We start from the raw sequence: 12,597 nt of genomic DNA on the forward strand, positions 1-12,597 counted from the left end.
AATCCCTTATAGGGTGAAGTAGTTGGAAATATGCTCTGGCTTTTCTCTTCAGTCTCCAAGTTAATCTTTTACCTTTTACTAAAGGTTCAGATTGTTGGAAATGAATTTCTTTTCATGGACACTACCACGCATTGTGTTTAGCTTGTGAATGACTTCCATTTCGATGAAGGAATCCTTCAAATGGGCTGGCCACCATGTTCTTTTGACTTGAATTCCATTGTTTGGGACATTCTAGGGAAAAGATTTGCTGATCGTCCATCACCCCCAGAAACTGTTTAACAGCTGGAAACTGCACTTCAGCAGCAGTGGTGCAGAATACCTCCGTCCTTCATCAATAATGTCTGCGAGTCCATAACTCAAATGTTTCAAGCATTGCTTTCCTTCCCGAGGAAGACATACTACATAATAGAAGTAATTTTCATCTGAAAAAAAAACTCACATTTTCCCTTTTTCTTGCGTATAAAAATACGAATTTTCTGTTCTTCAGCACAAAACTAGAATGAAATTTCATTATTTTATGTTGCATGCATGGTTATTTTTTCTCTTATTGTACTACATCTGTGGATCACATTTCAGACTCCAAAATTTTTCCCGATTTGCTGTTTACTGATGAAACCGAGTTATCCACTAATTGTTTCAAAAAGTACTATTTGAAATTGAAAGACATTGATTAAAGCAGTAATTTCTTTTCGGTTTACGAATCGGTCAATTGTTACTTACAACCCTAGTGAGAAAAACATTTTTAAAGGCCCCTCCTGTGTATGCCTCTAAATGCATTTATGTCATATAATAAAAAAAAAACGATTTGATTCAAAGTAACATACAGTTCTTTATATTTCATGGGTACCGTACATAGAGGGTGATTGTAATTTTGTTGCCATAAAACTGTTGCATACTCTGAAGAGTTTTTTCTGCAAAGCTAAGCTACTCATCCGAATACGAACACATTTTGAGGATATATTAATGAGACCATGACACAGATTTATGCAATAAAAAATAGTTCAATTTTTGACCACCAGGTGAATAAGTGACACTTTTTTTATTGAATTTCCTTTTCTTTTCATGGTCCATATAGCGTATATACTAAGTTTCGATGGAATGCCTCCTTCAGAATGGGCACTTCATAGGTCTGAGCAGTGTCAGTATACTGAAACTACTCAGACCTATATAGAGCCTATTGTGGCGGACGTATTCCATGGAAATTCGGTATATCAGCTATATGGACCATGGGAGAAAAAAAGGGAAATTGAATAAAAAAACGCGACTTATTCACCTGGTGTTCAAAAACTGAACAATTTTTTTATTGTATAAATCTCTCCCCATGGTCTCATTAAGATATCCTGAAAACTTGGCTGTATTTGGATGAGTAGTATATGAGAAAAACTACCTAGAGTACGAGAACTTCAATTATAACCACCCTGTACATGTTTTTCTTCAAATAAATATCACAAAAATCATCACGTCACCCATCATTTAAAGAATGCTTCCATTTCCTATTCCATGAATGTTATCTTTTTTTTCACTGCTATCAATTTGCATGACTTCTTCTTGTACAATGCTGAAAGAAGTGACAGTTGGAGTGACTTTACGGCAGGCTAATACTTCATCCTCGCCAGGAGCTTTATAAAGAAGCCAGGCCAACATAAAGAAAAATGTAGACAAAGCTTTCAAGACTGAAGCTAATATCAAAACATTCATGCTCATTTGCTGGTTATCATAAAATAGACACGCTCCTTGCTCATTACACGCATCATGCCAAAGTTCACAACTCCAGTCTATCAATTTGCCAAACATCATAGGAGCTGGAATAGTACCTAACAAGTGAATAAAAACTTTTTCAGTATACGTCATACATGAATTTTAAAGCAAATTTGAAATATGCATTAACTGACGGTTATAAGCATAATATTTTTTTCAAGTCTGGAAAACCGACTCGAATTTTTGCGTTTACACGTCGCTCAGTTATACGACTTTCACATTTATAGGATGTTTGGCTTTGGTCACAATCAGTGCCTACATATTTTAATGTTAAAATAATTCATTTATTTAATGTTTTCACTTCGACTCAAACTCCAAATATTTTGGAAAAAAAAGTTATATATATCCATCAAAATGCGGACAATTTTTGTGTGCAGTGAAACGCAATGCCGCAGCAGTTCTTCTTGCATATGCCACTGCAAAAGCCATAAAGTTTAAGCCAATTACTGATGTATAAATAGCCAGTGAGCTGGCTGATGGTTATTTAGAGTGGACACTAAGTCTGTTTATTGCCTGTTTTTGAGAATACACAGACGTGGTGAGCCTCAAACGAACGAGTTTCAATTGTTTGGACGCCGATATGTCCTTTCAGAAGTTTTTCTCCCAATGTTTTCAGCGATATCCCTAGAGGGTAAGAAAGTCCATTGTAGGCATTTGGAAGGCACATATCTGCCGATAAGAGTGTGTAGGAAGCTATTCAACAGTCGTTGAAATAGAAGTGGTATATTATTACTTTGTGCTTGAGTAACGAGGGACTGTTTGAGAACATCAATTCCATCAGTAGCAGAGGGGCAGTATTGATTGAGATTGAGAGTATGCATTGAGATTGCACATTTGAATCTATCAAGTTGCAATAAAGTTCATTTTCTTATCGTATAAAGTCCCGGAATAAATTGCTTGAAGCCGCGGCGATTCCTGGAGTCTAACATTCATTTTCGGAAGTAGCATCGAGAACAGAACTGTGATTGGAGCCGAAGATATCATTTCTGGTGAAAGGAAGGAAGAGAGACACCTGCAGCTGCTTGCATGCAAATTGGAAGAGGATCCATCTCAGAATGACAAAGTCGCCGACCTGAAGAACCTCATCGTCAAGTCTAAAAATTATTAAAATAATTTCTTGAAAGCACTCCTTGAACAGATCATTGAAACACGAAAAGGAAGAAAAAGTCCAGCGACAGAAACAAGAAGCCGAGTGACATCATGAGGAATGAGAAGCCAAGCTATTGGAACGACAAAGGAAAGCCTAGCAGAGCACCTTCAAATAACGAGTGCATCGCAAAATAGTGATGATGACACTGTGTGTCAAACACAAAGCTGTTGTGTCGCTTTGTGCGATTTGAAGATGACGATAGAGACGTTCGATATGGATGACAGAGATTTGAACACTTTGAGTGCTAAGCCTGACTCACAAAAGTACCAGAGCAACAATGGGTCACTAGTCTGTTGGTGTTGCCGCCTTACGAAGTTTCTGAGATTGTTATCTGCAGGGCGGGGCTCGTAATGAAGGCGCATAGAGGCGCGCGTCCCCATGAGAATTTCTAGTCATCAGTTTGCTGTCCTAAGTTATCTAAATGCTAATTTAATTTTTCAAAGCTGTTATATATCCCGTCGGTATTATTACTGTTTGAAAAAATATTCTGAATCGAAATGTGGTGTTCATTTGCAGGAGAACTTATATATAGCAAGAGATTCAACTAAACTACAAGTTCAATCTACATTTTTGGCGCTAGAGGAGAAGCACCTCACTCGATATAGCTCTAAGTAAGGATTTAGCAGTGGGGAAGAAAAATCCCACGCAGTTTGTTATGTCTTCCCGCGTGTGTGGTAAATAAAATTCAAATTTCCCATTTCCTTGAGAAAAATTGATCCACATAGGAATTTTATTGACATTTGTAAAAATTTTGAGTTCACCAAATGAAAAATTTTTTTTTACAAAATTATACATGTAGTTAAAAAATTTACTAAGCGTACTGCATATTACCACCGATAGCACGTTTCAAAAATTTACCCAAAAGGGAAATTTTCCTTGAATAAATATCCATTAGGCAGGGGCGGCTTAAGCGAGGGTGCAAGGGGTGCGGCGCACCCGGGCGGCAGCGTAGACTTTAGTTAAGACCCCAGAATCAAACACAGTAAACATTCAGATGACCTCACGCTTTTGAGTCATACCTCGGCAACGGAAACTTTAAGAAAATAGACATAGGACCTTTGACCGTAATACCAAAAACAAGAATGTAAGCTATCGGAGCGGCTCGAGACAAAATTTGTACCGTGCGGGACTTATTTTTTGCGCCTCCTGCCTATCTATCCCCTCCCATAACTCCTGCATCCTGTGTCAGAGCCCCCATCTTTCACGAAACCCAAGCCAGATTTTCTATGGGGCTCCTTCTAGTTGATTTATAGTGTGAAAAAAAGAAAAATTATGAGGATTTAGTCCCAGGTCCCCAGGCTGGAGCCCTGTCAGCCCTATCTTTGGTGATCATGCCCCTCTTTCACAACTTATTCAAACAATTCCTAAAAAGAAAAAAAAAAAATCGCCCTTTCACTCACTTCTGCGTTCCTCTCGAGCGGTGCCCTATGCGGCCGCAATGGGTAGCATGGCCAAGCGCCGCCTCTGTACTCTATCACAAGGGCAAGTGTGAATTTTGGTTCCGTCATCCATAATTTGTTCCAGAATAGTGAAATGAAAGCAAAGGACAAATTCGGCTTCTTACTTGTCCGGTCTCTGGAGCACTAGAAACACCTTTGAAAAAATTCTTAACTAGATCACCTTTACAGGATAAGTGATGATGGATCAAAAAAAATAAGTGGTGTTTCAAGGATTAATTTATCTGGCATTATTAAAAATGGTAAAATAATTCCAGAACTTGAAAACAACACAAAAATCTACTTCAAAAGCGGGACTTATGGTCAAGATCAGTTTGCACGGTAAAAAAATGGTGTGCGGCTTTCTTCTGAAAAAAAATCAGGTTTATCTCGAAGTCCCGTTCACTGAATATAGCGCTTAGAAATTCTGAGATCTCCACATTACCAGCCAATCAGAGTCAAGCAAGTGACGTCATAGAAACGTCACAGCAGACCGCGAGGCTACAGCAACTTTTGATCCATTTGGCTAATGGATATACTAAATTCAACTTCAGCTTGGCAACCGCCATTGGTACAGTGGGAAGTTCTCGGGACGCTTAAAACGAAGGTTATGAGTTCGAGTCCCTTCGAACCCGTCCAATTTTTTCCCCTAACATCTTCGTTTGAAAAATTTAATTTCTTATTACATTTAATTTCTTTTAACCGTTGTACAGGAAAAATATAATTTATTATATTATAATTCACCACAAATTCTCGGATGCACGGGAATGGGTGGGGGGTTGTTCCCAAACAGCGAACTTGGCGATACAGGGAAAAGGGGAGCCACCTCCGTATAATAAGTTATCGTTTATTGAATCACTAAAAAATGGTTTCATTTTTTTTCTGATTTAATCCAAATGTGGTTCAGTTGCATCAAGTTGACAATAATAACGGCTCGCGAAGCTGGGCCCTGCTATCATTTATTGATTCATAGAGTACCGACTCATTCAAATACAAATACAACGCCACAACAGGCAAAATGCCCAACGAGGTGGCTGATAAAACTATGGATGTCATATATTAAAAAAAAAAAAAAAAACAGCAACCCAATTAAAAATGCAATTAACACAAATTATAAACAATATATACACAATATATACAAATACATTCCTTTGTTATTGGTTCATAATGATAATAGATTCATTAGGAAACCAAACATAGAACTTGTGTTTCTGCAAGCCACTGTATTTATTGCATGTCAATATAACTATTATGATATAATATACATCATTATTATTATGATTGTTATATTACAGTATTGTTAAATTATATCATTGTGATATTATCGTGTGAGCAAATGAGATGTAATGACAAAATAATAGCGAAATCGTTAATAGAAGCTGGTGTTTGGCGATAAGTTGCCAAAAGTAACAGCAAGAAGTACACTTTACAACGTCACAGTAGCCTGATTCTGATTGGCTGATAAAGTGGTAAGAATAAAAACTTAGAATTTCTAAGCGTTAGTTTCACTGAAGCCCTGTCAGCCTCCATCCAGGGTCATCATTAGGAGCGGCATATGAGGCTTCGCATCCGGGCGGCAGGTAAACTCGAGCTGCCCCTGCCATTAGGTGATTAAAAAGTAACAAAAAACGCAAAAATTCAATAATTTGAAAAACATAAACAACTAAGTTCGCACAGAAAGACAGGATTCATTAAACAACAAAAATTTATACCAGAAAAGTTATGTTCTTTGCCGACAGATAGCTGTGTAGAGAAAAAATAGATAGCAATAAAGTTACAAATATTTTTGTAGCGTCATCTGCGACAATAACTGCAATGAAATTTTTCTTTCATAAAAAAATTCATGCTTTTTTTTGTGGCAAACGTTAAGATATCTACCGCGCATACAAATATGTCTGTTTCAGACTAATATTGTTCAAGGCTTTGTTTCTGCAGTATGTTATATCTAACTATATTTTCTTTGGTTAGTCTAATACTTAACTACGGCTCACTTAGACGTTCTACGCTTCCCGCCGCAGATTTCAAACTACACACTGATCTACAGTGTGATCGTGTTTTTATGTTCCTTTCAAAAAAAAAAAAAAACAAGAAAACCCTGGGTATCAGGTGAACTTAGTTATTCACCCATCTTATTGTATATTAAATGTCATTGCAAAGCGCACTACTGCAGCAGGAATTGGCAGAGTCTTGATGAAGGGGGTTTGACGGGTTGTCATTATCCATTGGAACCCCGTATCACCAATTATGGTTTTCGGTCGCAGATTTCAAAATAGTAGTATAGAAATTTTCAATTTCAATTCTTTTTAAAATATTCATTCAAGGGGTTCCATTTTTTTCCATATCGAAAATATATTTGTGAGAATTTAAAAAGAAATTGATATAAAAACCTTTGCATATGTGAAAAAATTGAACATAATATGCAATTAAATATGCTGAAGTTATATATATTTTTTCACAGTTGTAAAGGATACATTGTTTCATTTGTAATGAAACGGATGACTTTTAATTCCTTCGACTGCATTGTTTTTATATTTTCTCCCAATGAGCACTCTTTTTGCAAAGATTTGTGAACAATCATGCTGACAATCTCTCCTGGCTTTTTTCATTCTCTACACATACTTGCACTACAAACTCACGCACATGCACAAATTTCTCTTTCCCCTTCACATACCACCCCTGTCGATTTTCAAATCGCCAGACAAGCTGCGAGGACTGAGAAGCCACGGAAACATTCAATTCTGGACTGACCAATTTTTTAAATTTTCTTTTTATATTTTAAATCCACAGTGTTTAAAGTATGTTATAACTGAGGTGAAATATATGGTACTTATAAAATATTTAAGTGAATATGGAACAAAAAAAAGACGCAAAATACAAAACCGTATGTTATATCCAGGATGTCATAAGTGTACTTGACTTGTGTATCAGCGCTGACGAACTGGCTGCACGCATTACAGGAAAGTCCGAGACATACCTGGAACGTTCCAGAATGCTCATCGCCGGGGATGTGGCTTTTATGCGTCCGGAGATGTGAAACTCGCATTACAGCTCGTAGATGAATGACACTTCGAACACCTTCTTTGACGTGTGTTAATTGTTGAAACGCATAATCACTTACGTGGTGTTTTTTTGTGTACGCTACCGTATCAGGAAAGCATTTCCGACTCCGCATTGCTATGCCATTCCATAGCTGCCAAGTCTCCCGAATTTTTCGGGAATCTCCCGAATTTTATCTTCATCGCTCGATCTCCCGAAATGTTCTTAAATCTCCCGAATTTTTACGAAAATCACAAAAATCCCTAATTATCCCTAAAAATTCCCTACTTCATTAAAAAAATCCCCGCTTATGAAAACAATCCCTAAGGAATTTCTTGTGGGGCATGAAGCCTCTTTTTTTTCCCTTTCGAAATGACGTCACACGTCGTAAATGGGGAAATTCCCTTTTTAAGGAAGTTTTACAAACCCTCTGATGGTAACAAGAAAGTTGTTTGTCTTATCGTGCAGGGAAATGGCTTAGCAGCCAATAGTCCTGGATAATAATTGAAGATTATGGTGATGCACATGTGGTCAAAATTTCTTTTGTTGAAGTTACGTACGTGCGATATAACAAAGCATGAATAATGATAAGCAAAAACATATTTAATCAATTTTAAAGATACTTATTCCGATGAATTTCCTTTCATCAAACGTTCCAGAAGAGGGCTGACTTTTCCTTTTTGTACAAGTTGTGTTACGGACATAAACATCGGTCATGGAAAGACTGCCATCATCAGTCGTGAAGTGAAAAAAAAACATCAAGCAAGTGTCACAAAAAGTCAGTGTTCTTCAAAAATTGACGGTGTTTTCCTTCATCTTCCGATGATTTTGGGGTCATTCGCGCAGAATGTTTGTCCACAGCGTTTCTGATTGAACACAATATTTATTTTTACATCATTGAAGTTTTGACCTCCAATTCCACTTGTTTTTTGCGTAGGAATTTTATTCCCAAGGGTTTAACTTCCATGTGTGTAAAATCCCTATTTTAATTTGACTTCAGTTTTTGAGTAGGGATTTTATTCCCTACGCTTTAACTTTTATGTTTGGAAAATCCCTATTTCATTTGGAAAAATCCCTATTGTATTTATTAGGGAGTGGTTTTAGCATAAAATACGGGTGTGCGCGAAAATCTCCCGAATTTTCATTTTCAAAAGTTGGCAGCTATGCCATTCCGAGTCGTGGGTCCTACCACGTATAAGAGACGAGGATGTAAAGGACGAGAAATATGTCTTGACAAGATTGAGTTTGATGATTCAACTGGGAAAGAAGCAAACCATGAAGTTTGGACATTGGTGAATGAGTATAGAGACGTTTTCATTTTGTCCATTGGGGAACTTCCATATTGTAGAAGGAAGGACATTAAGGAAGTAGACGGAAGCAAACCTATATGTACCTCTGTATAGAACAAGTTTGTCTAAGCGGATGGTAATTAGTGATTTTGTGAAATAAAAAGACAGTATGAGTTACTTACCCCGACCCGGCGAATGTGATTCGCCATACGGGGGTTCCCCGAAGGGAGCATTTATTTTCTCAATCAAAAAAAAAAAAATACATGTTAAAAATATATACATTCTATATCACCGGAGCACCATTGGTCCAAGGTTAACAATTCACCTTACAAAACTCGGGCAACACCATTAACAACCCGCGAGCAGGAATTTGGTGTTCCCGATTACCACTTTTCAATCTACATGTTACAATTATATACATTCTATATCCCCGGAGCACCATTGTCCGTGGTTAACAATTCACCTTACAAAACTCGGGCAACACCATTAACAACTCGCGAGCAGGAATTTGGTGCTCCCGATTACCACTTTTCAATCTATTTGTTTCTCTCGGGAACATTTCACTCTGTTCCTAAGTACCTTTGCACTGCCAAGTCCATTACACCAGAAAGAAGGGTTCTTGATTTTTGGTTTTTAATCAGTGCCGTAATTGGAATGTTAGTGCTTGTGAAGTTTATCTTCTTTCTCTGGCTTTCCCAATATTCGCATTGATATATAAGATGTTGGGTGGTGCCACTATCTTTGTTGCAGAAAATGCACATCGGGGACTTTTCCATGAAACCTAGCTTGAGCAATTCCTGTGGCACCATGTTGCGTGAGCAATTGATTTATATAAAAGTCTCCTTGAATTCTTGTGGTGCTAATCTTAGGGAAGATAGCATATGTGACCCTTCCTTTGTTGCTATCATCCCAATATTCTTGCCACTCTTTGAGGATGTCTTTCTTGATAACTTGTCGAATATATGATTTTGTATATTTATTGTTGATGTCTACTTCATCCTTTTGCGTGGCTTGTTTTGCTTTTGTATCAGTATAGTCATTTTTAATGTTTTCGTGATGTGCTTTAACCCAATGTAGTTTTGTATTAAACTTTTTAAAGATCTTCTGCATTATGAGCACTCTGTTGTTTTTGTAATTTGGATTACCGATTGCACATAAAGCTGATTTTGAATCTGTATATATGTGGGCCTCATATATTTTATTTCCAAGGATATGTTTTGCCACATTATATATTGCCAATAATTCTGCCAAAAAGACGGTACTATTGTCTGACAATCTGTAAATTTTTTCCAATGTTCTTTTGTTTTCATGATAGTACATGTACGCACAGCCCACTCTGCTTAACATTTTGGAGCCATCTGTATAAAAAGAATATGTGTTATTGTCCTTAGCATTTTCGTCCCATTCAATCTTGATTCTAATCCATGGTGGAATATTAGAGCAGTCTGGCTCTTGTATTTGAGAGTGCATTATAATTTGTTCTTCAAATTGTGTAGACTCTTTCAATTTACTGATATTATACCATCTTATTCGATTTTTCGGAGTAATGCTGATTGGAGGTATACCTGCTAATGTGAACAACGCCTCGTACGAAACCGTCGAATAGCATTTCGTTATATCTAACAAGAATTGCCTTTGTATTTGAAGAAGTTTGTTATTATGTGTTGATTTGTCTTCAAACCATACTTCGTAACCATATATTATTTTCTTTTCTATGGCCTCCAAATAAATCTTCTTTAAAACTTCCGGCTTCGTACCCCATGTTGCCCTCGAGTTTCTTTTCAATTCGTGATGTGATGTAGATGTTTTTTCTTTGATATAGTGCAGATGATCACTCCATGTGAAATTCCGGTTCAATATTACTCCCATGTATTTAAAGCTAGTTTTGTATACAATGGGAAAATTAGCCAATCTGATTGATGGGACGCTTTTAATTTTCCCCTTTTCTTTACAAATCGAAAACACGCACTTTTCTTTGTTGAATTTTAGTCCAAAGATGTCAGCCCATTCTTGAGTTTTCATGAGTATATGTCTTGTCTTTTTTGTAAAGTGTTTGGGTACTGCCGCAGAGACCATTATCAAAATATCATCGGCAAAGGCCTGTATGTTGACATCTTTTCCCGGGTTGATTTTTAAAAGTTCGTTGATAGCCAAATTCCACAATGTCGGCCCTAGGACCGACCCCTGAGGCACTCCAGTGTTGTATTTATGTATTTTCCCATTATCATTAACGATAGATCTGTCCGTCAAATAACTGTAGAGAATTCTTTTGATATATGCCGGAATGCCAATCCTTGATATAATGTGTTTAAGAGGAGTTATCTTCAATGCATTGAATGCATTAATTATATCAAGTGATATTAGACAAACGATTCGATCTCGCCTGAAGTTGCTTTTGACTAACTTTGACATTTTGGAGGGCGTCAATAGCTCCTTTTCCTTTTCGGAACCCATATTGATTCTGCTGAAATATTCCGTTCTTTTGTATATAAAATTCTAACCGGTTACCTATACATTTCTCAAATATCTTGTCGATAAAAGGCAAATAGGCCTAAAATTAAAAACTTTTTCCTGGCCTGTGTTTATCTTTGGGATATATACAGCTTTTCCTTCTTTCCATAGTTGTGGGAATATTCCTTTCTGTACGATATTGTTAAATAATGAAATAATGAGATTAGGTTTTTTCCTGTATAATAATTTCCATATTGATTTCGTAATGCCGTCTGGACCTGGTGCTGTGTCTTTTCCTATATCGTTGAAGATTATATCGATTTCTTGCACTCCGATGGGTTTATACTGTTCAGAGTCTTGTACAGAATCTGTCTGAGGATTTTCATTCTCATCTTCCGTTTGGTTTATGAAGTAATGAGAATTCAGCTCGTCAATAAGATCCTCTATGCCGTAACCGGTCAATTTGTCGCACTCAACTTGTCGCGCTCAACTCGTCACGCATCAATTTGTCGCAGTGCCAATTCGTCGCAGAGCCAATTCGTCGCGATACAAATTCGTCGCAGAGCCAATTCGTCGCGGTACAAATTCGTCGCAGAGCCAATTCGTCGCAGTGCCAATTCGTCGCGGTACAAATTCGTCGCAGAGCCAATTCGTCGCGGTACAAATTCGTCGCAGTGACAATTTGTCGTGTAACCAATTCGTCGGGACGTCAATTTATCGCAGAGTCAACTCGTCACGCGATCTGTATGTAGGTTTTTTGTCTCATACGTGAAAAAATAAACATGAAGAAAAGTTTTTTTCCATCAAGAAATGCACACAGTTTACTAATTATTTTTTTTTTGTCATTTCGAAAAAAATCATCGAAATTACATCGAAATTAAAATTGCAATTGATATTAATGTTTTATTATTCAATTATTGTAAATGTTAAAAAAATCATTTTTTCTATGATAAAATTTTAAAATTCTGTAAAAAAATGTCGGTGTTTATGATATTCCCCAAACTACAGTACAGCGGAGGCTCTCTTTAAGTGTAAACTTGTATCTGTCCCATGTGGAATCGAGACTCCCACCAACATTAACCACTACAGTATCTCCACAAGAACCTGAAATAATCGGTCACATTGCGATCACATACATTTTCAAAATTTAATTTGCACCGGATAAGTTGATCAAGTTAAAAACTCAAAAAATCCAACCAATAAAGTTCATAGGTTACATTCGAGCAAATGCAACCGATAATCTTATTGGTTGAATTTTTCAAGTTTTATAAAAGGACTTTTAGAACACTTTCATAGTGTAATGCTGGCCTTAGATATATTGTCGGTAAAAAATTCCTCAAAGATGTATTCTCTACATGGCAGATACATATTCAATAGTGAATTAGGGCCATTCAAGTATTACGTAAGCAGATTTTCAGCCATTTTTGACCCCTCCCCCCCTTGTCAGCAAAAATCAGCAAAACACTGACCCCCATCC

At 37.0% G+C, this 12,597-nt stretch overlaps 1 protein-coding gene across 4 annotated transcripts in view; it reads right to left on the bottom strand.

The window, feature by feature from the left end:
• The window catches only part of LOC149081157 (solute carrier organic anion transporter family member 4A1-like), a 357,667-nt gene that overhangs the window by 43,578 nt on the left and 301,492 nt on the right, over nt 1-12,597 (bottom strand). Inside the window, exon 11 of one of the 4 annotated variants that reach the window (XM_089237937.1) lies at nt 456-1,814. The exons of 2 other annotated variants lie outside the window; for them this stretch is intronic. In XM_089237937.1, the coding sequence (XP_089094063.1) occupies nt 1,474-1,814 (341 nt within the window). In that variant the 3' untranslated portion in view covers nt 456-1,473. Of the gene's footprint in view, nt 1-455; nt 1,815-12,597 lie in introns of those variants that run through there. One more of the 4 variants, XM_089237939.1, reaches the window with a different exon arrangement.

Source organism: Pholcus phalangioides, unplaced genomic scaffold, assembly GCF_987345545.1.
Source record: "Pholcus phalangioides strain wild (caught in Gottingen) unplaced genomic scaffold, Ppha-v1.0 ptg000010l_1, whole genome shotgun sequence".
Lineage (NCBI taxonomy): Eukaryota > Metazoa > Arthropoda > Arachnida > Araneae > Pholcidae > Pholcus > Pholcus phalangioides.